This window comes from Schistocerca piceifrons, chromosome 3, assembly GCF_021461385.2.
Source record: "Schistocerca piceifrons isolate TAMUIC-IGC-003096 chromosome 3, iqSchPice1.1, whole genome shotgun sequence".
In the NCBI taxonomy this organism is placed as follows: Eukaryota; Metazoa; Arthropoda; class Insecta; order Orthoptera; family Acrididae; genus Schistocerca; species Schistocerca piceifrons.
In genome coordinates this window covers 683,017,182-683,043,504 of record NC_060140.1, presented here as the reverse complement: position 1 = coordinate 683,043,504, position 26,323 = coordinate 683,017,182, and the positions used below count along the sequence as shown (strand labels likewise).

General features: G+C 45.9%; 1 protein-coding gene across 1 annotated transcript in view; it reads left to right on the top strand.

The window, feature by feature from the left end:
* The window catches only part of LOC124788962 (dual oxidase), a 549,428-nt gene that overhangs the window by 442,668 nt on the left and 80,437 nt on the right, over positions 1 to 26,323 (top strand). The window contains exons 7-9 of the mRNA XM_047256252.1: positions 2,130 to 2,366; positions 17,743 to 17,939; positions 24,075 to 24,323. Coding sequence (XP_047112208.1) covers positions 2,130 to 2,366; positions 17,743 to 17,939; positions 24,075 to 24,323 — 683 coding nt within the window. The remainder of the gene's footprint in view (positions 1 to 2,129; positions 2,367 to 17,742; positions 17,940 to 24,074; positions 24,324 to 26,323) is intronic.

Genomic DNA, 26,323 nt, shown 5'->3' with positions numbered 1-26,323 from the left:
ATTTGCGGTTATGCCTGCTTCCTTGAAACGTTCTAACACTCTTCTCAATAAATCAACGTGCTCCTCCCATGTGCTCGTAGCTATGAGCATGTCGTCCACAAACAAAGTTAAATTGCTTCGAAGTGCAGGTCCCAATGCATGATCTAGAGCATTTATAAAAACTCCTGAGCTCACGTTTAGCCCGAAAGGTAAAACCTTAAATTGATAGCTTCTACCTGCATGTACAAATGCGGTGTACTTTTTTGATGGTTCGTCTAGAGCCACCTGCCAAAATGAACTTCTCAAATCAATATTTGTTAAGTATTTCATCCCCTCGAACCTTTGAATTAGCTCATCGATGTTTTCCAGGTGAGTTCGCACGGGCATGATAATCTTATTTATCTGCCGTGCGTCTAGCACGAGACGAACTTTTCCTCCCTTTTTCGAGACAACATGAAGCGGACTACAGTATGGACTCGTCGAAGGTTCGATCAGATCCCATTCAAGCATCTGGTGGATTTCCGCATCAACTGCCTTTCGTTGGTGCCACAGTACTGAATAAAAAATACGGCAGAAAACTTGGTGTGGTATCACATCTAAATGGCATGTGTATCCCTTGATTACACCAGGTCTTTCTTGAGAGACTTCATGATATTCCTGCAGTTACTATTGTGGATTTGAATGATCCATGAAGTGACTTCTTTTCCGAAGAAAACATCGAACTATTTCACTAGAACTGAACGCTCCCGTCGGAACTGTTCTCAACTGGTGTTTATTAGTAGATCACAATAGCAGTACATCGCTGGGTGTATAATAAGACGTACCTTCTTGAAATGAACAATATTTTATTGTTCTATTAACTGATTTCCTTCCATATGCACTTATATTTTACAATGTGAATCAAAAACTCGCAATGGCGTCGATTTTTTACATCACAAGAATGGCTCTCCTCTCTAAAAATTACTCTTAACCAGGACAAACAAAAACTATATTCTAAGAATAATTATGTGACCGCTGTCCGCCACAGAGTAATAAACAATATCTTTGTCTCTCTCTCGCACTGTCACAGCAAGTTACGCTGCATGATACATCATACTAGGTAGCAGAATTCCCTAACTTCATCTACTTCGTCATCACCAATCCTGTTAAGTTTCTCGCTGTTCTCATTTCTGCTACTTCTCTCAATCTATATGCTGTACTCATTAGACTGTTCACTCAATTCAGCAGATCCTGTAATTCATCTTCACATTGTCATCAGTGAAACATATCACTGACAACCTTTCTTCTTCAATTTTGCGCGCCTGCTTAGCTGGGTAGTAACGTGCTCGCCTCCCAAGCAAGCGGGCCCTGGTTCGATTCCCGGCCGGCTTGGAGATTTTCTCCGCTTGGGGAGTCGGGTGCTGTGTTGTCCTCATCATCATTTCATCCTCATAACCGTCACGCAAGTCGCCCAATGTGGCGTCGACTGAAATAAGACTTGCACTTGGCGGCCGAACTTCCCCAGATGGGGCCTGCCGGCTAACGATGCCATACGCTCAATTCACTGTTTTCTTCAATTTCAATTCCACTCTTGAACCTTTCTTTTATTTCCGCCATTGCTTCTTTGATGTATAGATTGAACAACACGGGTGAAAGACGACTACACCCTATTTAAAGACTTAGGTCTTCCACTGCTCTATCAAATGCTTCTCGCACTATCATGCTCCTATTTCATCTTCACTTACGTCCTCTTCTCATTTATAATATTGCCTTCATGTTCATCTTCCTTGTGTAGAAAAGTAATATACTACATACCATACGTCGTACTTTGCTATATTTTGTGTATGTGGCCAATTCTTCATTGATACCGTACAAAATCTGTATCTCTATACCACTCTAGAATTAGAAACACGTGGGAAAGTTGTGAATTTTTCCCTCCATGAACTTTAATTTTCTTAGCAAATGTCATTGTTTCCATTACTGTTTGCTCAACCTACAGAATGAATAACATCGGTGACAGGCAAAAACCCTGTCCCATTGCCTTCTCAAGTACTGCTTCCCTTTCGACTGTTTTGCTGCCTATGGCCACAGCTGCCAGGTCAGTTTGTGCACGCACTATTTGGGAAGTTCGCCCTGCATTACCAGACCTGAGGTGCCTGCCTGCCCCGCAGAACATCATCGCGTACGAGTACCTGCCGGCGTTCATGGGGGAGGCGCTGCCGCCGTACGAGGGCTACAAGCCGGACGTGCACCCCGGCGTCAGCCACGTCTTCCAGAGCGCCGCCTTCCGCTTCGGCCACACGCTCATCCCGCCGGGCATCTACCGGCGCGACGCCGCCTGCCGCTACCGCTCCACGTCGATGGGCCACCGCGCCATCCGCCTCTGCTCCACCTGGTGGGATTCCAATGTGAGTACAACCGTCCAGGCCATCTGGCCTGCGCTCTAGGAACCGCACCACACAAATCTAAAATTAAAAAAAATGGTTCAAATGGCTCTGAGCACTATGGGACTTAACAGCTATGATCATCTGTCCCCTAGAACTTAGAACTACTTAAACCTAACTAACCTAAGGACATCACACAACACCCAGTCATCACGAGGCAGAGAAAATCCCTGACCCCGCCGGGAATCGAACCCGGGAACCCGGGCGTGGGAAGCGAGAACCCTACCGCACGACCACGAGCTGCGGACTAAAATAAAAAATTAATATCTATTTGTTTGCTTATTTGTTCGTCTCTTGTGCGTTCCTGTACCATTCATCCGATTCCTATGAAACTTCGGTGATAGTATACTCTTTGAGGGACATCCAAAGTTGTCAAAGTTTGTGGTGACGCATAAATTCACACCAGTGAATACGGGGCATTCAAAAAGAAACGAGCCGAAGGCATAATTACAGAAACCAGTACCTGTATGTTAGAAGCATTGACCCTGGCTGTTGAGACTCTTGTCCCACTATGAGACAAGGCGGTGAATGGCTGTCTCATAAAATTCCCACGGCTGCAATGTTAGCCAGTTCCGCACGTCATCCGAGGTGAATTGTTTGCCCCTAAGAGCCTTTTTGAGGGGATCAAAAATGGCGTAATCACAGGCAGAGAGGTCCGGACTGTATGGAGGGTGGCCGAGAACCTCCCATTTGTATTTCTGCAGGAGTTCCGCGACTTTGTTGGCCGTATGAGGCTTTGCATTGTCGTGGAGCAGAATGACCCTACGGGTGAGATTGCGTGGTCGTTTTGATTCGATCGCTTGGCGAACGGTGCTCAAGGTTTGCGAGTAACGCTGGGCATTCACTGTTGTCCCGTGCTGCAGGAAGTGAATCAGAAGGGGCCATCTTGGTCAAAGAAGAACGTCACCATTACCTTTCCTGCACCCGTGTGGATGGCCTTGGCTTTTTCTGGTGGTGATGACCCTGGATGCTTCCACTGGAGACTTTATCGTTTTGATTCTGGTTCGAAGTGATGAAACCATGACTCATCGCCAGCCACTGCTAGTGCCAGGAACGCATTCCCTTCCCGGGCATAGCGCTGCAGATGAGCAAGACAGTGGGCCATTCGATATGCTTCCTGGTGTGGTTGAAGACTGTGGGGCACCCACTGGGCACACATTTTGTGCATGTGCAGTCGTTCCATCACGATGGTGTGAACACTTACGACCCTCAATCCGACTACGGCGGCTATGGCTTCCACTGTAACTCGGCGCTCCTGGGTAATGAGTGCATCCACTGGCTGGACGATGTCATCGGTAGTGCAGTGTGGTGCTCCACATCATCGGCTAACGACACTCGTCCTTCCCTGAAGCGTTTGTGCCACGCCTTGACCCTTGCAAGGGGCATGCAATGTTTACCGTACACTTGTGACATTCGTCGATGAATGTGCGTTCCTCCTACTCCTTCCGCTATCAGAAAACGAACAACACCTCTTTACTCTTCTTTTGACGCCTCCATGTCACTGTTTGCAATGCGACTGGCAGCGTTGGACGATTGATGCATGCTGCTGCTAGCTCTGTATAGTCACGTGATGTGCACGCGTGCCCTCTAGCGACGGGCTGTGAACTTCAATGCTCTGGTCGGAACCACACCTCGTTACACACGCCACGATATTACCCACCTGTTCCTGGTTTGCGCACTCCAGACTCCGGCTTGTTTCTTTTTGAACGTCTCTTATACTTGAAAAACCCTTTACTTGTATGAAACATGCACCATGATTATGTATATTACATTATACGTTGTGTTGCACTGTCCGCATCCATGGCCTTGTACTCTTAATGACATACACTGTATATTAGACATATCTTCCACTACCATATTTAATTTGTGGTGTGCCGGTTTGGCCTCTTTTATATTCTGCACTATGCTTTTATTATTTTTATTCCTTGAAAATTTTATCATACCTTTTTAATATTTTTGTTTCTTGATAACTACTTTATATATTACACGTTTCGCCTTTATTCTTTGATCTATACCTGTCATAGCTCAGTTAATTCCATTCATACAGTAATATGGTTTTAGCGCTCTTAGTAGCGGATGGCGTTTGGGAGAAAACGTGGGGGTATGACCATGTTGTTAGCTATGATTTCTTTGGTTGTCCCTTCCGCCCTCGGCAATAGTTCTGGTGGCTGACACTCTATAACGTATTTGTGTATTAAAACGTTCCATTGCCGTTCGCGCAGCAGTCCGTTGACCGGACTTGCGGCGAGATGGGCACTTAATAGTTGGCTACTTTTCAGATTCAAAACTTGGGATTCCATGGCATTTGTGCCTTCATTTTACTTTAAGCCTGTGCCACATGTTATAGCCGTTTGCAGTTGCTTCGTAGATCACATTACCCTGGAAAAAAGTGTTTATCCTGACAAGCCAAAATATTATGACCATATGCTTAATAGCTCGTTGGGCCTTCTACGTGACGCTGTACATTAACGATTCTGCAGTTGGTTGGTAGATTTGTGGAGCTGTGTGGCAACGGGTGTCTACGCACAAGTCATGTAATTCCCGTAAACAACTGGCCACTGATTTCTGTACGCGGAGATGGCGCTCGAGAGCGACCCAGATAGAAACCATCGAATTTACGTCAGGCGAATTTGGTGGCCGAGATATTAACACGATTTCCCTGTCATGCTATGGGAACCACTGTAGGACGATCCTGGCCTCGATGCAGATACAACTGCTGAAATATGACATCGTCGTCATGGAAGACATCAAGTATAAAGGGATGCAGGTAGTTCGTAGCTGACTTGGTGGCTTCGATTACTACCAGAGCAGGAGGATGTCTCTCATTGTGTAATACTGCTCCCACCAGCCTGCGTCCGTGGTGCGCTGCACGTTTCGATGACCGCGTTTGTGGAGACGACCATCGACCTAGTGTGGCAAAACTGTTATTCACCTGCAGAGCTGACACGTTTTCATTGATCAACGGTCGAATCCCGATGGTCCCGTGCCCAGTGCAATCATAACTGACGACGTCGTTGGATCAACAAATGAACGCGTGGGAGTGGTCTGCTGCGGAGCTCCATGGTCAGCACTGTACGATGAATGGTGAACTCCGAAACACTTGCGCGTGCACCAGTACTGTATTCTTTCGACAGAGATGCCACAGATCACCATCTACCCTGCTTTACAGAGCAGACAAGCCTTCAAACCCCACGCTCTGTGAAGCCTCGTGGATATCTAGCGCCTAGTGGTAGTTTCACTGCCTTTCTACCACTTTCAGTAGATGCCCACGAGAGTAGCACGTGAACATTCTACCAGCTTCACCGTTTCCGAGATATTCGTTCATAGGCTCTGCGTAATAATAATCTGCCCTTCGGCAGAGTCGCATATCTCGCTGGGTTTCTCAATTTGGAGCGCATATCTTCGCCATTGTAATCCCCTATCCCTCTCTGCTAGGCTCACATACTTTTCTTTCTGCGTCCGCACCACCTGGAGGCATCCAATCTTGTAGTTGGCAGTGGTCATAATTTTTTGGCTTTTCTCTTTCTTTCATGGTTTTTTCGGTTAGGCCCCGTTTAGACACTGTGGTACTTGTTAGCTCAAAGAATCTTCACATGCCTCACCCGCACGGGACCTCGTATGCTACTTAATAAATTTGCTGGATTTTGTACATGACTGGGACGATTCTCTAGCTGGCCGCTGTAGTCGAGAGGCTCTAGGCGCTTCAGTCCGGAAAAACGCGGCTGCTACGGTCGCAGGTTCGAATCCTGCCTCGGGCATGGATGTGTGTGATGTCCTTAGGTTAGTTAGGTTTAAGTACTCCTAAGTCTAAGGGACTGGTACCTCAGATGTTACGTCCTATAGTGCTTAGAGGCATTTGAACTTTTTTTTTTTTTTACGATTCTCTCGTACACAATCCTGATATGACCGGACGTTCAAATCTTATGGAACCCTCTGATTTTCATTATTTTTGTACAGTATCCCTCTCAGTTTACTTTGTTTTTTTGAAGCACCTGAAGATGGGATTCGTATCCTGAAACCCGGGTCGTATGTACGAGTTTATCCAAACAAAAGATTTGTCACTTAAAACTGGAGCGGATTTATTCATCATGAAAAACTTTGGTGAGTTGTTGCGCCTATGCCTGCGAGGGTTCCTGTGGGGAAAAGAACAACCTACCCTCATAGGGATGGGGCTGAAGATGGGGGACATAGAAGCTTCATTCCAGGACGTCTCCATCAATTTTAATCAAATATTGTATACACATTACTTGTACAATTATTTGTACTAAAATATTTTAGTAATAATAAACCACACCACACGTAGCGGTACGGGTGAGGTTGTGATGATGTCATATACAAAAATATTTGATAACGACAGATGTTATTATCAAAGCCATAGTTTTCGGCGTCACTGGACTTATTGGCGGCAGTCGCGATGACGTTTCACCTCTAGAGTAGGGGTAGGGGGACTGGGTGTAAGGATAGTGACATATCAACATATCTCTACTAGATTTTCTACCAAAATTGGCACACATACCACCTGTTGTCTGTAAAAAGTTTGACAGATACCCTAGAACGCCTATTACTGAGGGCTTAGAAAGATAAGGGATGACATAAAAGGATAACTCATGAAAGTCTGGAGCAATGTCAGCCAAACTGACTCGTTATTTGTATAGAAATTCTTGGAGTAAGATACCTCTAGTACCACTAGAGGTGGATGAAAAGGGGTAACGTGTAGAAAGTCCGAAAACGAACTGTCGGTATTTTTTTCCATCTATCAGTAGAATTGGAATAATTTAAAAATATAAAGCGCCATCTGTCTCTTATTTGCGTTGTTCAGTGCCTCAACCACATCATGAGAACGAACATTGCAGTGAGCCAACAATTTTGCCAGCGTGTATCGTGGCCAACGATTATGCCACACGGCCCAGCACTCTCTGGAGTCGCTCGACGTATCAGACAGTTGCCAGCAACAGTCAACTACAACGAGTTACTTGCAGAATTAAAAGTTTCCTCGAAACTCAGAGGAAACTACAGGTCGGAATTCACTAGAAATACAGATTAAATAAGTTAGATCTTTGTATGTCTAGGAAGCCTGCATACTCGATTCGCTAGACAAACAATCAAACAAGTCGTATTAATCAGTTTTATTACAGTAAGAAAATTACAATACATAACTTTGGCAATGACGCAGATGTATCGCAAGCAAAGGGTGACATACAAAATAATCATAATCAATCTTCTTAAGTAGAAACAATCTGAAGTCTGTGCTACATAGAGAGTACAAGTGAAGTGACTGCAGTTGACGCTGCCGTCGAAGTCGCTAATCTTGAAGCTGCTATTGAACTGGGCCGTCACCAGTCGGTCGCTGCGCTTATTTTCTCTCCACATAGGGGCCGCTGCTGTCTCGTTGTCGTCCTAGAGGGAGGTCCGGTCAGCGTGCTACTGGCTCACTTCTCACAGCCTTCTCTTACCTGTCGTTCCCGACTGGAGAGCCAACGCTTGACTTTACGCCATAACATTCCTCCTCCCCCCGCCCCCCTCTCGATGCTCTGATGGACCGGAAGCTGTGGCTGCAGGTGACGTCAGACTTCCAGTCGTACCTCGCCAAGCGTAAAAAGAAGCATCCACTTGCAACGCAAGTGGTCTGTCAGGATCAAAGTGAACCAAGCATCGATCACTGAGCAATGCATCTTTACGTTCTTGAAAAGCTTCTTGACACTCATTTGGGCAAACAAAGGGGACATTCTTGCGACGCAAGCGATGCAATAGAACGGCGATCTGTGCAGCATTCGTTGTGAACCGAATGTAATAGCTCATTTTCCCTAGGACTGACTGCAATTCTGTGACACTGCGAGAAACTGGCAGGTCTCCTATGGCTAACAAATGCGACTGAAGAGAATGTACATCCTCACTGTTTATGACATTACGAAGATACTGCTACTCAGGTTTTAAAAAATCACACTTGTCCAGTCTACACCTTAAGCCTGCATCATATAAAACACGAAACAAAGCAAGCAAATTTGCAATGTGTTCTCAGGTGTACGACCTTCTACGACAATATCGTCCAAATAGTTTGAACAGTTTGGTACTTGACGAGTCAGCTGTTCCAAATACTGTTGGAAAATATTGGATGCGGAAGCACTGCCAAAAGGCAAACGCAAATATTTAAACAAGCCCAAATGAGTGTTCAGAGCACACACGGTTTGAGATTCTTCATCTAGTGGTATTTGAAGATATGCGTAGCGCAAATCAATTTTGGAAAAGTAGCGACCAGCGCCGAATCTGTTCATGGGGGTGCCATGGATAAGTATCAATCACAGTTTGTGGGTTGACTGTAGACTTAAAGTCAACACAGAGACGAAAGCGATCTGAAGGTTTGGGAAGCAAAACCAGTGGACTTGTCCATTGACTAGCTTGTATGGGCGCAATAGCTCCACTACCTTGCAATACTTTAAGTTCAGCAGCGACTTTGTCCTGTAATGCAATGGGAACAGTTCTGGCCCGGCAAAATTTCGGCTGACCATTGTCTTTCATCGTAATATATGCAAAAAAATTGTTTAGCCTTGCCTAAACCTTCAGAAAAGAGTTCAGAGAATTCTTTCAGCAAGATATCTACACTGTCTTTAGATTGAATATATTCACTGACAACACATTGTCCTGAATTATAAAGCCAAACAAATCAAACGAATCAAGACCAAATATGTTTCCACAATCGCGTGATTGTAGCACAGTGAAAGTCACAGTTCCATCAGGTGTATGCTAGTTTTAGACAGGCGTGGAGAGCCTAGCAGTTCATATGTGTTACGATTCAGCAATGTAACAGAGGCACCCTTGTCCAACTGAAATTTCATACGTTTTCCACTAAGATGCCAATGAACAAAAAGTTTGCCGGCTGTGGTGGCCTAGCGGTTCTAGGCGCTACGGTTGCAGGTTCGAATCCTGCCTCGGGCATGGATGTGTGTGATGTCCTTAGGTTAGTTAGGTTTAAGTAGTTCTAAGTTCTAGGGGACTGATGACCTCAGATGTTAAGTCCCATAGTGCTCAGAGCCATTTGAACCATTTGAACAAAACGTTTGTTGGACTGGCGTAGCACTGAAGAAACTGTTTGTGTGTGTGTTCAAATGTGTGTGAAATCTTATGGGACTTTATTGCTAAGGTCATCAGTCCCTAAGCTTATACACTACTTAACCTAAATTATCCTAAGGACAAACACACATACCCATGCCCGAGGGAGGACTCGAACCTCCGCCGGGACCAGCCGCAGAAACTGTTTGCTTTCTAGTTTTGCTAATATCTGCAGCAGGCTTTGAATATACTGCATTGCTTGCCCCTTGGGCTTTGTGACTAGATTTTTGTGAGGGGGCAGAATTCTTACGTTTGTTCCATTGCAAACATACAGATTGTACGTGACCTTTCTTGCCACAAACATAACATTGTGCCTGTCTGGATAGGCAATCTTGGTGTTTGTGCCACGAATAGCACCAAGGGCATGACTTAAATCTGTTCACCTGTTTAGAGAACTCTTTATGTGCCTTGGTGCGTGCGTGTTGTTGCTACCTGCTGAGCTGGTCGTGAGCAAGGGACGACTGAACCCGACAAATTGGTGGCTGCTCAAATTCATCGGTCACTATGGCACCTGAATCATGCTGATCTAAAATATGCACTACGTGCTGGAATTGTGGATTTGATTGTTTCAAAATCTGTTCTCTAAGTTTTACATCAGTTACAATGTACACGACTGCATCACGCAACATAGCATCAGAATATAAAGCACCACAAGCACATTTGAATTTGCATTTCCCTGTAATTCCCTGCAGATCTAGTACTCACTCGCGATAAGTTTGTTCTGACATTTTCTTGCAATGAAAGAATTGGTACCTAGCTACCACCACATTCACTTGTTAGTCATAATACGTAGTTAGTTAGAGACTCTGCAACCTGATCGTAGGAGAGTTCACCCAGAGTGGCGTCATGAAACAATTTCTGAATGAGGCGGAAGAATGCACTTCCGACCATTGATAAAAAGTTTCACAGTACCTGATACTTTGTGCGCAATTACGTGGGCTTCATACTGTTGCAACCATTCGAGCCATTCATCTTCTTTTTCGTTAAACTGGCGAAAAGGCAGTAAGGCACTCGTAGCTCCAGTTGTTGCCTCTTGCGCTACATTGGTGGCTGGGTTAGCGAGTAGATCCTATACCATGTTTAGAAGGGTGGCTATTTGCTGTGTCTGAAACTGAAACATTTGTGTTAGCTGTATTGCATCTATCGCTTGCATCTGAGGCGCCTGAGCAGGGGGTAGGAGAGGTGAGTTGCTCATTTTGGAACAGGCAAATGCAGTAACCAGACAATCCAAGCAAGAAAAACAAGCACACAAGCAAAGAAAATTTCTGTAACACCCACCTGAAAACACTGAATAGAAAAAACACTAATAGAGACGCCGTTTAAACATGTAAACACACCCCTACAAAGAAAAGACAAGGCAGAATTAAGGCCCCAGCAAAACAGAAAAGCCCACGACAAAACAAAATTGCGGCAGCCATGCTCTAGGTTGTAGCTGTGGTGTTCGTTCACCTCGTCGCCAAATATGTAGTGTCTAGAAAGACTGCATACTCATTTCGCTAGACAATTAATCAAACAAGTCGTGTTAATGAGTTTAATTACAATAAGAGAATTGCAATACTTAACTCCGGCAATGACACAGATGTGCCGCAAGCAAAGGGCGGGATGTGCCGCAAGCAAAGGGCGACATTCAAAACAATCAATCTTCTTCAGTATAAACAATCACGAGTCTGTGCCAAGTAGAGAGTACAAACGAAGTGACTGCAGTTGACACTGCTGTCGAAGTCGGTAATTTTGAAGCTGCTATAGAACTGGACCATCACCAGTAGGTTGCGGCGCTTATGTCCTCTCCACAAGGGGTCGCTGCAGTCGCGTTGTCGTCCTGGAGGGAGGACCGGCCAGCGTGCGATTGGCTGACTTCTTCTCACAGCCTTCTCTTCCCTGTCGTTCCCGACTGGCGTGCCGGCGCTTGACTTTAAGCCGTAACAATCTTTGTGAAATATTTATATACGTGAGAAATACGGGGTGAATCATCTAAAACTTGCGCCGCATTACGATTGACGTGCTGTTTTCATAGAATGGATTGGTAGTCAGGAGCTCGTGTCTTTAGCCAATAAACAGATTGTAATACTGCTTATAAAGTGTATTTTTTCGCAAACATACACCTTTTTGAATGAAAGAACGCCGACTGACACTAACAAACTAAAAGTAGGGTTAATTAGAATATCAGTGGAGTTTGTTGCAGGATTACAGCGCTCAAAATGGTTCAAATGGCTCTGAGCACTATGGGACTTGACTTCTGAGGTCATCAGTCCCCTAGAACTTAGAACTACTTAAACCTAACTAACCTAAGGACATCACACACACCCATGCCCGAGGCAGGATTCGAACCTGCGACCGTAGCGGTCGCATGGTTCCAGACTGAAGCGCCTAGAAGCGCTCGGCCACACCGGCCGGCGATTACAGTGCGATCGTTTACGAAGTGTCGTATTTTGTAAAGTTTCAACGCCGACACTTGTTTTTGCCATTCAATCTGCGCAGTTTCTAGGTACGATGTTGTTATGTTTGCTTACCGTTTGCTTGTATGTTCCTTGAGTGCACTGCTGCTTGCTAGACAGTTAGCGTGTGACAGTCCGAATAGTAGATCATGAGTGGAAGATGGGATTCACCAAGGCAGAAGAAGCCGACATGCCCATGGTGTATGGAGAGTGCACGAAGAATGTAGTTTGTTCTTGTACGGTGTATGCGGCAAGATATCCCAATAGACGTCAACCATCTCGGAAATTACGTGAAAGTGATAGTGTAGCACATAGACAACATAACAGAAGGAAGCAAATGACGACAGAAGAGGGGAGATTAATGTTCTAGCTGCCATTGCAGCTGGTCCGCACGTTCAGTCGCGCGCATTCACACGAGGTAGTGGCATGAGTCCGGTAAGTGTCCTATGCCTTCTCCATCGATAGGGCAGAGTGACTCAGTATCACTCATTGTGCGGTGAAGAGGCTTCGTGGTTTGTAACGCTTAGTAGAAGTAGTAATTTGGATTATTAATAATAATATTTGAAAACGTACTGATTATTTCGCAGGAACAGAATGATGCCGATATCCAGCGGAAATGCGATTAATAAGCGTACTACGTACAGATAAAACATCACAATTAAACATGAAATAATTCTCTCAGAGTTACTCTAGTCACAAGAGCGGAATTTTCAATTGCTGTAAGTTCTGAAACAGTTACTTATGTTAAGTGAAATACTATTGGAAAGCAAATTGATGTATGGAAGTTAACGGGTTGTCAGTTTTATAATTTACCACAGACGACTATTTAGGCCAGTTTTCTGACAACAACTATAAGGCATTATATTCGCCTTAATTACCTGATATTAAAATGCTCAACAAACAACCGACACTCCATCTTTGTTTGGAATGCACTGTGAAAATAAATTACTGTCTGTGAGCTACCTAGCACCATGGATGCTTCCCGACCTCAGCCACAGCTTCCAGGAACAGAATCGACTGTCGACAGCGTTCTGAGACACTTTATAGAGAGAATGCCATTACGATATCAAGCACACGTGGTAGCTAGAAGTAACCACACATCCTATTAACTGTTATGTTTTTTGGTTTTTAGTACTATACGGTGGAGCAAATAAAAGTGGCCCGGAAAACAGTCCAGGGTAAAAAGAAACACAGCAGAGGAAAGGAAATACAGTATAAACCTGACTGTAGCACATGCTGAAAGTGACCACCATTCATCTCTTGGCACTTCTGGGCCTTGGTCAACAAGTTGCTGAATATGAGCAACTATACCTCCAACACTGGTAACAGATCTGTGCAGGCCTGATCCCGGTTTGTACACTCCTGGAAATTGAAATAAGAACACCGTGAATTCATTGTCCCAGGAAGGGGAAACTTTATTGACACATTCCTGGGGTCAGATACATCACATGATCACACTGACAGAACCACAGGCACATAGACACAGGCAACAGAGCATGCACAATGTCGGCACTAGTACAGTGTATATCCATCTTTCGCAGCAATGCAGGCTGCTATTCTCCCATGGAGACGATCGTAGAGATGCTGGATGTAGTCCTGTGGAACGGCTTGCCATGCCATTTCCACCTGGCGCCTCAGTTAGACCAGCGTTCGTGCTGGACGTGCAGACCGCGTGAGACGTCGCTTCATCCAGTCCCAAACATGCTCAATGGGGGACAGATCCGGAGATCTTGCTGGCCAGGGTAGTTGACTTACGCCTTCTAGAGCACGTTGGGTGGCACGGGATACATGCGGACGTGCATTGTCCTGTTGGAACAGCAAGTTCCCTTGCCGGTCTAGGAATGGTAGAACGATGGGTTCGATGACGGTTTGGATGTACCGTGCACTATTCAGTGTCCCCTCGACGATCACCAGTGGTGTACGGCCAGTGTAGGAGATCGCTCCCCACACCATGATGCCGGGTGTTGGCCCTGTGTCCCTCGGTCGTATGCAGTCCTGATTGTGGCGCTCACCTGCACGGCGCCAAACACGCATACGACCATCATTGGCACCAAGGCAGAAGCGACTCTCATCGCTGAAGACGACACGTCTCCATTCGTCCCTCCATTCACGCCTGTCGCGACACCACTGGAGGCGGGCTGCACGATGTTGGGGCGTGAGCGGAAGACAGCCTAACGGTGTGCGGGACCGTAGCCCAGCTTCATGGAGACGGTTGCGAATGGTCCTCGCCGATACCCCAGGAGCAACAGTGTCCCTAATTTGCTGGGAAGTGGCGGTGCGGTCCCCTACGGCACTGCGTAGGATCCTACGGTCTTGGCGTGCATCCTGCGTCGCTGCGGTCCGGTCCCAGGTCGACGGGCACGTGCACCTTCCGCCGACCACTGGCGACAACATCGATGTACTGTGGAGACCTCACGCCCCACGTGTTGAGCAATTCGGCGGTACGTCCACCCGGCCTCCCGCATGCCCACTATACGCCCTCGCTCAAAGTCCGTCAACTGCACATACGGTTCACGTCCACGCTGTCGCGGCATGCTACCAGTGTTAAAGACTGCGATGGAGCTCCGTATGCCACGGCAAACTGGCTGACACTGACGGCGGCGGTGCACAAATGCTGCGCAGCTAGCGCCATTCGACGGCCAACACCGCGGTTCCTGGTGTGTCCGCTGTGCCGTGCGTGTGATCATTGCTTGTACAGCCCTCTCGCAGTGTCCGGAGCAAGTATGGTGGGTCTGACACACCGGTGTCAATGTGTTCTTTTTTCCATTTCCAGGAGTGTATTTATTAGACAATATTGCATACTTCAACGAGCACACCGCGCACTGTTTCCGAATATTTGGAAAGGGCAGTTATTTGCTGTGACATTTTGTATGCTCCGTACCCATTTGCCTAACACCATCTAATATCAGCCAAATCTGAAGATTCGTGAATCAGGCGAAAAGCCTCATTCATTGGTAAATGAGTAATAATTACGTCACTGCAACCAAGATTGTTTGTTTCTTCATCATATATTACTGGTTGCAGTACCATCCGAGCTAAGAGCAGGAAAAAGTTTAATCTCCTTCTCTTCTCTTTTTCTGTCCTTTCTCCCTCCCCCTCTCTCTGTCTTTCTCCTCCTCCATAGATCTGTCTATGTCCTCCTTTCCCCATCTTCGTCTGTCCATCCCGTTGTTCCCTCTTCTCTCTTCATGTTATCATTCCCACCCTAATAGGAAGTTGCTGGTCGTCACCGCCACAGTATTTCTTTCCAGATAATAAGTAATGTGTGTACCAAGTTTGTCTGAAATTGATCCAGGAACTTAAGAGGAGCTTTTACTTGTAGCATTAGACGCTTACTCACATGTCTCATATATCTTTCATATATTTAATGTATTTCACATATATTTCACCTGTATCTGTAGCAAATTTCAGCCTGCAGTTTCATTTTTACTCATTTAAATGTTTATGCCGTCAAATCTTCTGAACTATATGTCGTACAATAACATAATTTTGTGGATAAATTCAGCCGCATGTGTGGATACTATGTGCGAAGTTTGTTTCGAATAGAGTTAGTTCCAGAGAAGTAATAAATTAAAACGTCGTGCCTGGTGCGGTAGTTTTACTGTACAAACAGCGAAAATGTAGTAAGTATTTCCTTTTCATATTTTCGAAAACATTTTCGGAAAACAGCCCTCACTTTTACAGTTGCACTGAAAAACCAGTCCAAATCGCAGAAATCACATTTACTGTTGACCGGTCGCAGTCCGAAGGTGGACCATCTTCACACCGTACTCCAAGGTTAATGTGTGGAGACGGATCGATGGAGCGGGAACTGACGAAGACTATGGAGACTTCTGCAATTCCACACATTAACTATGGAGTACGGTCTCGAGGTGGTCCGTCTTTGGACTGCAAACGGTCACGAATAAAAGAGATTTCTGCGATCTACACTGCTTTTTTTTAAGTTTTTTTCCCCTTTTACCATTTTGTGAGGTTGTCAGCGAGAAAAAGATTCGTAAAGGATTAAATTCTGTGTAACATTTCTTGTAAATCAATAAGTGCTCTCATTTTGAAATACTGTATAGCTAAAGTGTGGTTATTCGCGCGTCGTGGGCTACACCCGTTTTTCAGCCCCTCCTCTCTGATAGGTAGGTGGCTCTTACCCCGACAACGATTCTTTCCAGACGTAAGTGATGTATGTATCACACAAGGCTGAAATCGGCCTAGCGGTTTACGAGGAAATTTGAAACATCTATACATACTTTACTGGCAATTAAAAATTGCTACACCACGAAGATGACGTGCTACAGACGCGAAATTTAACCGACAGGAAGAAGATGCTGTGATATGCAAGTGATTAGCTTTTCAGAGCACTCACACAAGGTTGGCGCCGGTGGCGACACATACAACTTGCTGACATGTTGAAAGTTTCCAATCGATTTCTCATACACAAACAGCAGTTGACCGTCCTTGCCTGGTGAAACGTTGTTGTGATGCCTCATGTGAGGAGGAGAAATGTGTACCATCACGTTTTCGACCTTGATGAAGGTCGGATTGTAGCCTATCGCGACTGCGGTTTATCGTATCGCGACATTGCTGCTCGCGTTGGTCGAGATCCAAAGACTGTTAGCAGAATATGGAATCGGTGGGTTCAGGAGGGTAATACGGAACGCCGTGCTGGATCCCAACGGCCTCGTGTCACTAACAGTCGAGATGACAGGCATCTTATCCGCATGGGTGTAACGAATCGTGCAGCCACGTCTCGATCAACAGATGGAGATGTTTGCAAGACAACAAAAATCTCCACGAACAGTTCGACGACGTTTGCAGCAGCATGGACTATCAGCTCGGAGACCATGGCTGCGGTTACCCTTGACGCTGCATCACTCAACAACGAACCTGGTTGCACCAATGGCAACAAGTCATGTTTTCGGATGAATCCAGGTTCTGTTTACAGCATCATCATGGTCGCATCCGTGTTTGGTGATATCGCGGTGAATGCACATTGGAAGCGTGTATTAGTCATCGCCATACTGGCTTATCACCAGGCGTGATGGTATGGGGTGCCATTGGTTACACGTCTCGGTCACCTCTTGTTCACATTGACGGCACTTTGAACAGTGGACGTTACATTTCAGATGTGTTACGACCCGTGGCTCTACCCTTCATTCGATCCCTGCGAAACCCTACATTTCAGCAGGATAATGCACGACCGCATGTTGCAGGTCCTGTACGGGCCTTTCTGGGTACAGAAAATGTTCGACTGCTGCCCTGGCCAGCACATTCTCCAGATCTCTCACCAATTGAAAACGTCTGGTCAATGGTGGCGGAGCAACTGGCTCGTCACAATACGCCAGTCACTACTCTTGATGAACTGTGGTATCGTGTTGAAGCTGCATGGGCAGCTGTACCTGTACACGCCTTCCAAGCTCTGTTTGATTCTATGGCCAGGCGTATCAAGGCCGTTATTAGGTGGTTGTTCTGGGTACTGATTTCTCAGGATCTATGCACCAAAATTGCGTGAAAATGTAATCACATGTCAGTTCTAGTATAATATATTTGTCCAATGAATACCCGTTTATCATCTGCATTTCTTCTTGGTGTAACAATTTTAATGGCCAGTAGTGTACATTTTTGTAATATGTATGGACACAAAATACGATCTGTTAGATTGTCTGCGTCAACTATGAGGTTACATATTCAAGGGTTCCAGTTTTTTCACCGATGTTTGCGTCGTTGCTTGTCATATTAAATCTGTTACTTGCAGAACGGTGTTCGACAAAGAAGCGAGGACTGAAAAGTGAGTGTTTTTGCCGCAGGACGTGCTGTCGAACAGCTCGCTGGAGGAGCTGCTGCTGGGGATGGCGTCGCAGATCGCGGAGCGCGAGGACACGGTGCTGTGCTCCGACGTGCGGGACAAGCTGTTCGGCCCCATGGAGTTCTCCAGGAGGGACCTGGGCGCGCTCAACATCATGCGCGGCCGCGACAACGGCCTGCCCGACTACAACACCGTCAGGTCAGCTGCACAGCACGCGCCTGCCGCCTAATCCGTCTCAGTTTCTAAAACGTTCTTCCGATTTCACATGAGTGCGACTCTTACAGGAATGTACACTGCGTCACAAGAAAAGCGAAGCACTCATAAAGGGAGGAGGAAACGAAATGAAGCTCCCCGGTTTGAGAGAGCATGTGATGTTATTTCAATAATTAAAAAATCTAGTGAAATTTCTAAATAACTTGGCAGCATGAGCTCAGTTATCAGTATGACTTATACCTCTTCTGGTCTGGATAACCGAAGCAGCTTAAAAGACTCAAGAAATGCAAGGCGTCCGGTCCAGACTGTATATCAGTCACGTTCATTTGACAGTATGCTGATACAATAGCTCCATAGTTAGCAATCGTATACAACCGCTACTCGGAGAAAGTTCGTACCCAAAGACTGCACAAGCGACTTCTAATTAATCTGTGTGCTTATGTAGTATCGTCTCAGTTGTGTGACTAGATTCCTGATTTCCTGTGAGAAAGGTCGCCGCGCGGGATTAGCCGAGCGGTCTGAATCGCTTCAGTCATGGACTGTGCGGCTGGTCCCGGCGGAGGTTCGAGTCCTCCCTCGGGCATGGGTGTGTGTGTTTGTCCTTAGCATAATTTAGATTAAGTAGTGTGTAAGCTTAGGGACTGATGACCTTAGCAGTTAAGTCCCATAAGATTTCACACACATTTGAACATTTTTTGAGAAAGGTCACACTTCGTAACAACTGACGGAAAGTCGTCGAGTAAAACAGGAGCAGTACCTGGAGCTCCCCAAGGAGGTTTTATGCACCCTCTGGTGTCCCTGATCTACTTAAACGATTTAGAAGACAGTCTGAGCAGCCCTCTTACATTGTTTGCAGATGATACTATCATTTACTGTCATCTAAAGTCATCGGCTGATCAAAAACGAACTGAAAAATTATTTGGACCATATATCCCTATGATGGAAAAAGTGGTAATTGGCTCCAAATCATGAAAAGCGTGAAGTCATCTACATGACCACTAAAATGAATCTGCCGAATTTCAGTTACACGATAAATCACACAAATCTAAAGGCTGCAAACTCAGCTAAATACTTAGAGATTACAATTACAATTAACTTTAATTGGAACTATCACGCAGATAAGGGTGTAGGGAAATCAAAACCAAAGACTGCGATTTACCGGCAGAACACTTGGAAAATGTAACTGGTCTGCTAAAGAGACTGCTTACACTACACTAGTCCGCCCTCTTCTGGAGCAGTGTGGGATCCGCAACAAATAGGACTGATGAGAGACATTGAAAAAGTTCAAAGGTGGGCAGCTTGTTTTGTATTATGTCAAAATAAGAGAGTGCACGGATATGATACACGTACTGGGGTGGCAATCATAAAAACAAAGGAGTTTCTGGCTGCAGCAGGACCTTCTCATGAAATGTCAGCCACCAGCTTTCTCCTCATTGTGTGAAAATATTTTGTTGGCGCCCACATATACAGGGAGAAATGATCGTCGTAATAAAATAACAGAAATCAGAGCTCGCACGGAAAGAAGTACGTGTTCGTTTTTTCTTCGCGTTGTTCGTTAGTGGAACGGTAGAAAAGTAGCTTACAGGTGGCTCGATGAGGACCTCTGCCAGTCATATATTGTGAACTGCAGAGTAATCATGTAGATGTAGATGTAGATACACCCACTGATTCCATTGGGAAGGATGCCATAATGATGCTGCACCCCTTATTGAGGCAAGCTCGCCGAGAAATGGAACAGGCCCATTTTAATGCAAGACGCCACTGGGATTAAGGATATACTTTTACGAAATGACCCTATGATATATATATTGAGTATCCCCTCTCGACATGCGAATCGGCCCACTATGTTTCGCAAGTATGGTAATGATGCACGTGCAGGGAAACAGAATGGAAGATTGGGCTTGACAGAGAAACCGTCGCTGTAGATCTTGTATTAAATTAATAAACAAGAAAGTATCGTAGGGGACAGCTGGCTACTGGAATAAACAAGAATACAGAACCATTATAATTTATTGACAAGTTAAACGAATAAATGACGAAAAGAACCAAACAATTTCTTTCTCTTATAAGAAATGAATGCGAAACTTAGGTTCATGGAAATAATCACGTTAAACTGTTAGGATGAGCGGTGTAGCTCATGAGGGCATTGAGATTACTTTGGTAATAGACTTCACGCAGGGTCTAATTGAATGTAGAAGCGGAGTCGTTCTTGTGATGTGGATTTCATAGATTCGATAAGCATGCATGTAAACCCAGCAATAAAATCGTGGCAAAAAGGTCAAATGCAAAGCGTGACCTATTAATATTAAGTAAGATCAAATGGTGCCTATTCCAAAAAATGTGTGTGAAATCTTATGGGACATAACTGCTAAGGTCATCAGTCCCTAAGCTTACACACTACTTAACCTAAAGTACCCTAAGGACAAACCCACACACCCATTCCCGAGGGAGGACTCGAACCTCCGCCGGGATCAGCCGCTCAGTCCATGACTGAAGCGCTTCAGACCGCTCGGCTAATCCCGCGCGTGCGTATTCCTTTGCGAGACTTATGAGTAAACTTAATCGGAGCCGAGGTGATGGACTGCTAAGTACTGCTTCGCATCAATTTCTGCCGTTTGCTCTCTTTCCTCCCCAAATGTCTTCGAAGACGTCTGCGTTCCAAAAGTCTCCGAAAAAGGCTCCGTCCATTCTGTATCTAAAAACTTGCGTTCTGCCACTTCTGCCCTTACGACGCGACGCCGCCAAAACTGCATGTAAGCCAATCTAAATGAAAGCATCTAACTCTCCCAGTGGGAATTCTAGTCTCAAAAGGACACGCTCATTATGCGAAACAGTCTGAGCGTTTTCGGGAAGTTGTGAGTTCCAACGAATGGTAAGCCACCATTCCCATGGTTTGCGGAAACTGACCAACCGTAAGTCAGCCTTCTTTCCCGCCGATACTGCATGCAGACTCTCTTTCTAATAGTGGCACCAGGCGGCGGCAAGCTACAAGGTGTATTCTAACGGTGAAGTTTTGCTCTTCCCAAGTTACGAAGCAATCTTATCTTGCCAAGGTGCCTGGCGTCACACGGTTTCCACAGCCTGGTGTCCGAGAACACCCGCCCACTATGCGTGTGGTCACTGGCAGTTTGGAGACGCTCCATAGAAAATATCACGGCCTCGCGAATATTCTGGAGACTGCAGTTCAGGAAAAAGTCAATCCGCTCAAAGAGGCCGCTGACCCACCTGAATGACGGTGGCGGAATGATCAGCGGCCCTAGCCGGTACAATGACTCGGGGCGGCCTGTTCCCCACGTGCCCCGTTCTAACGGCAACCCTTGGCCTCCACTCTGCTGTTCTTCCCTCTAACTACACAGAGAATCAGTATAACAAGGTTTATTAAAATTAGGAATGGGCAATCTCAGCAATCCTCTCTCCTCAATCAAGCCCTGCATTTCGCATGTATTACACTCTCAAAAACGAAATCCAACTATCGTATTACTAACTCAATAAATATGCTTAATCAGAATGAAGCGCGAGGCCGGCTACAGCCTAACGCGTTTGACCTTAATCTAGCGGTCATGCTGGCGACGTGAGTCCCCCAACATCACTCTGTTCATAGAGACACGTATCACCTATGGACGAGCGTGGATGGTGTCTGCCGATGGAGCTGGTTGAGCATATCGATAACGCTATCCAGCTGACGAAACGATCCCGTGACGAAACGTGTTGCTCTTCGTTGGATCTTCTCTATCACTTCTATCACTCCTACCTGGTAAGGACTCAAGAGAGAGTCGAACAAGCGCCCTATAAGCCACTTCCTTCGTGGAGAGCTACATTCTCATAAGACTCTTCCTATGAATCACAGTCTGGCATTCGATTTTCCCACTGTTCGTTTTATGTGGTCATTACACTCAAAGTCGCTCTGTTTAGTTACCCCTGCATCTTTTACAGTAGACACTGTTTCCAGCAGTTTTCTTCATCAGTAGTGTAGTTGTACGACAGTAGATTTCTTTTTCTGTTTATGAGCACTGCGTTACATTTTTTTACGTTCATAGTCAACTGGCACCGCCTGCACCATTCATTCAGAATGGGCACTAAAGACCTTACTGTCGTGTGCCCTCAAAATCTTATCACACACGATTCAGTAATCCTCTGCAGGTCATTCTGCAAATCAGTACTGTCTTCTGGCCTTGCTATTTTTTATAGACGGCCGCGTCATCTGTGAACTCTATTAAATAGCATCCGGCGCTTTTTACTAGACGATTTACACACATTTGTAAACAGTAGCGTTCCTCCCACATTTCCTTGAAGTACTCTGGAAATTGCCTTTACGTTTACGTCGATTTTGTTCCATTCAGTGCGACGAGTTCCTTCTGCACGGAAGTCTTGAATCCAGTCGCCAATCTAATGAGACATTCGGTAAGCTAGTATGTTTTTCACTAAACGGCAGTGCGGAATGGTGTCAAGTGCCTTCCTGGAGTCAAGGAACACGGCATCGACCTGAGCGCCGTTGTGTACAGCGCTATGGATATCATGGAGGAGTACAGTGAGCTGAGTTACCCAAGATCTCTGTTTGCAGAACCCATGTTGATTTTTAAGGAGGAGATTTGCGTTCTCTAAAAACGTTATAATTCCAGTCTGCGCTAAAAATCACGAACTGTCGTTACTTTACCGATCAAAACACGTTCATGTCGGCCTATGTCAAGCAACAGACTATCGCCCGATAGTAACGTTTACGAGACTTGAGTCGACAATTCAGTGTTTTATTCGCACAATCAGAGCAGCCAAAATTCGTATCTCTGACAAGTTCATCGCAACCCAGAAGAAGAATAACAAGAGACAGACTTCTAAAACAAGCTCTAGACATGGACCCGCACCAGGAGAACAACTTTGCATGACCAGGAATAATAAAAGAAGTAAAAATATGTCGGTAAAGAAAATAATTTCTCAATCGTTAATTCAGAAAACGTAAGCAAAATTGAAACGGATGCTACACTAGCTCTCAAACAAGAGATAATGTTGAAACTTCCTGGCAGATTAAAACTGTGTGCCGGACCGAGGCTCGAACTCGGGACGTTTGCCTTTCGCGGGCAAGTGCTCTACCGACTGAGCTACCCAAGCTCGACTCACGCCCCGTCCTCACAGCTTTAATTCCGCCAGTACCTCGTCTCCTACCTTCAGTTGGTAGAGCACTTGCCCGCGAAAGGCAAAGGTCGAGTCTCGGTCCGGCACACAGTTTTAATCTGCCAGGAAGTTTCATATCAGCGCACACTCCGCTTTAGAGTGAAAATTTCATTCTAGAAGCGATAATGTTTTCTTTCTACCTTTAAAATTTTTGGATGTTTAAATTAACTGTACATCGAAGCGATACACTAGCTGTGTAGAAAGTGACGATTTATTGCAAAAAAATTAAAAAATAACAAAAAAACCACAAATTCTGACACAGTAGCTGAGAAACAGCGTGCAAAATTGAAAACTTTGAATCAACAAAGTCTATAAAATTCTGACTGACGTTTTCTGTTTTGTATCTTTTTGCTCAAATCATCAAATAATGGCGCTTTTAGAGGTCCGTGTATTCTGATTTAAAGTGTACCTTGCAGGCATCATATACATGAAATCATTCGTTTCGCCGTCTCTGTTCTGCTGTGGTCGCCACGCTGCTCCGGTCACCCAGTGCTCAGCCCCCCCCCCCTCCCTCCCACTATAACTGCAACCTAAGGTTACACAACCCATACAGTTTTATCAGTATATGATGCCTAGATTAAGGAACTTCCTGGCAGATTAATACTGAGTGCCGGACCGAGACTCGAACCCGGGACCTTTGCCTTTCGCGGGCAAGTGCTCTACCAAGTGAGCTACCCAAGCACGACTCACTCCCCGTCCACGCTGGTACTCGCGGGAGCAAAGCTGTGAGGACGGGGCGTGAGTCGTGCTTGGGTAGCTCACTCGGTAGAGCACTTGCCCGCGAAAGGCAAAGGTCCCGAGTTCGAGTCTCGGTCCGGGACTCAGTTTTAATCTGCCAGGAAGTTTCACATCAGCGCACACTCCGCTGCAGAGTGAAAATCTCATTATGATGCCTAGATTAATTCTGCGACTGAAACGCAAGCGGACGCTGTGAGACGAGTTCTTGTGCCGCAGGTCGTACTTCAGGCTGCCCCGCATCAAGGAGTGGTCGCACATCAACCGGAAGCTGTTCGCGGCGCGGCCGGACCTGCTGCGCAGACTCGCCTCGGTGTACAACAACCGGCTGGACAACGTGGACCTCTACATCGGCGGCATGCTGGAGTCGGACGACGGGCCGGGAGAGCTGTTCCGCGCCATCATCAGGGAACAGTTCACCCGCATCCGCGACGCCGACCGCTTCTGGTTCGAAAACGTCGAGAACGGGTTCGTACCTGCCACAAATCGCCTATTTCATACTCCACTCCCTTACGCCGCTTCACATGTCTCAAGGGCCCCCTAGCGTTAACCTGGTGTTTGTGCCTCTGACACGGGTCTGGATGGGGCCGAATTTACTGCATATAATCTCTACCACGACGTTGTACTTTACTCATTTAAGACCATAATGTTGGCATTCTCCGGATTATGTCCTCGGCAGTGACATAATCAAGGACAAGTGAAAAGTGGTTTGAGTCTGGCTATTGCTAAATTCGTTGGTAGGAAGGTATCTTGGACCCTCCTCGCCATCCAAATTTCTTTCAAGAAATTAATTGTTATAAAGAATCTGAAGCAGTCAAACGAAGTTCTCATTTGCATAATTGAATCAGGAACTGGAAAAGGGGATTAAGTCAACGTATTTCTGAAATCGAGTTAGTGGTTGTATGGCACTCTGTAACGCAATATACATCATTCTGTGGAAAAAGGACGCAGATCCCGTGCATATATACCGATCAGGTAAAACATTATGACCACTGCGCACCACAACGTTGGATGCCACCTGGTGACGTTGCGGTCACGTGACACGGTAACCAAAGTATGTAAGAAGAGCAGACACGGACGGGGATCACCCTAGTGAAGATATGGGTTGCAAATGGGGAAATCCATTTAGATAAGTGACTTTGACAAACAGCCGATTATTGTTACGCAAAGCCTGTCAATGAGTATATCGAAAACGGCGAAGCTGGTAGAATGTTCAAGTGCTACTGTCGTGAACTCTACGGAAAGAGGTACAAGGATAGTGAAACTCTGACTCGGCGCTAAATGGCTGGACCTTCATGACTCTTCACAGAACGAGAGGTTCGGAGGCTTGTCTGCTCTGCCTGTGCATAGACATCTAATGCCACATACATCCATAAATCTACCGACAAGCTGTCGGATCTCTGACACGCGGGCTCAGAGATCTGTTTCCTTCCAAAGATAGACAAAAGATGGACAAACAAGCTAATAAGTAGGTGGCATCTCTGCCGAAAGAGCACAATGCTGGTGCACACGCAAGTGTTTCGGAGCACACCGTTTGTCGTAAAGTGCTGACCGTTGAGCTCCGCAGCAGACCACCCCTACGTGTTCACATGTTGACCCAACGACATCGTCTGTTACAATTGGAGTGGGCACGAGACCATCGCTATTCGACTGTTGATCAATGGAAACGTGTCGGCTCTTCAGGTGGATAACAGTTTTGCTACACTAGGTCGATGATCGTCTCCACAAACGCCTCATCGAGGTGAACGGCGGCTCGAAACGTGCAGCGCGCCACAAACGCAGGCTGGTGGGAGCAGTATTGCGCTATGGGAGACTTTCGCCTGCACTTGCACCGAACTTGTGTTAGTAAACAAAGACATGATTACAGCTGCGAACCACCTGCATCCCCTCATGCTTGATGTCTTCCTTGACGGCGTTGTTATCTTTCAGCAGTGTAATTATCCCTGCCTCGGAACCAGAACCGTGCTACAGTGGTTTGAGGCGCATTATAGCGAGCTCACGCTGATGTCTCGGAGACCAAGTGTGCCTGATATACACCCTTTGGAGCCCATATGGGCGCATTCGGGCGCCATCGCCGCTTCGCAAATCAGCCGCCCGTTATTAACGCGAATTACATGACCTGTGCATAAACATCTAATGTAACATTCATCCACAAATCTACCGACAAGTTGTCGGATCTCTGACACGCGGAATCAGAGATCTATTTCCTTCCAAAGACAGACAAAACATGGACAAACAAGCTATTAAGTAGGTTGTCATAATGTTTTGGCTCATTGGTGTACATAAGGCATTCGTCCCGCGTAAAGTCGATGTCGTCTGAAAACAGGTTGCAAGTCTTTCACACATTACGCAATATCTATAACTTCAAAAGAGGAAATTCTCGTGAAGGTCAAGCGAAAAGGGATTGTAACGAAGTTTTTTCGTTTATAAAGATCTGTACTGACAGTGAAATACGTAGTAAGGAACAG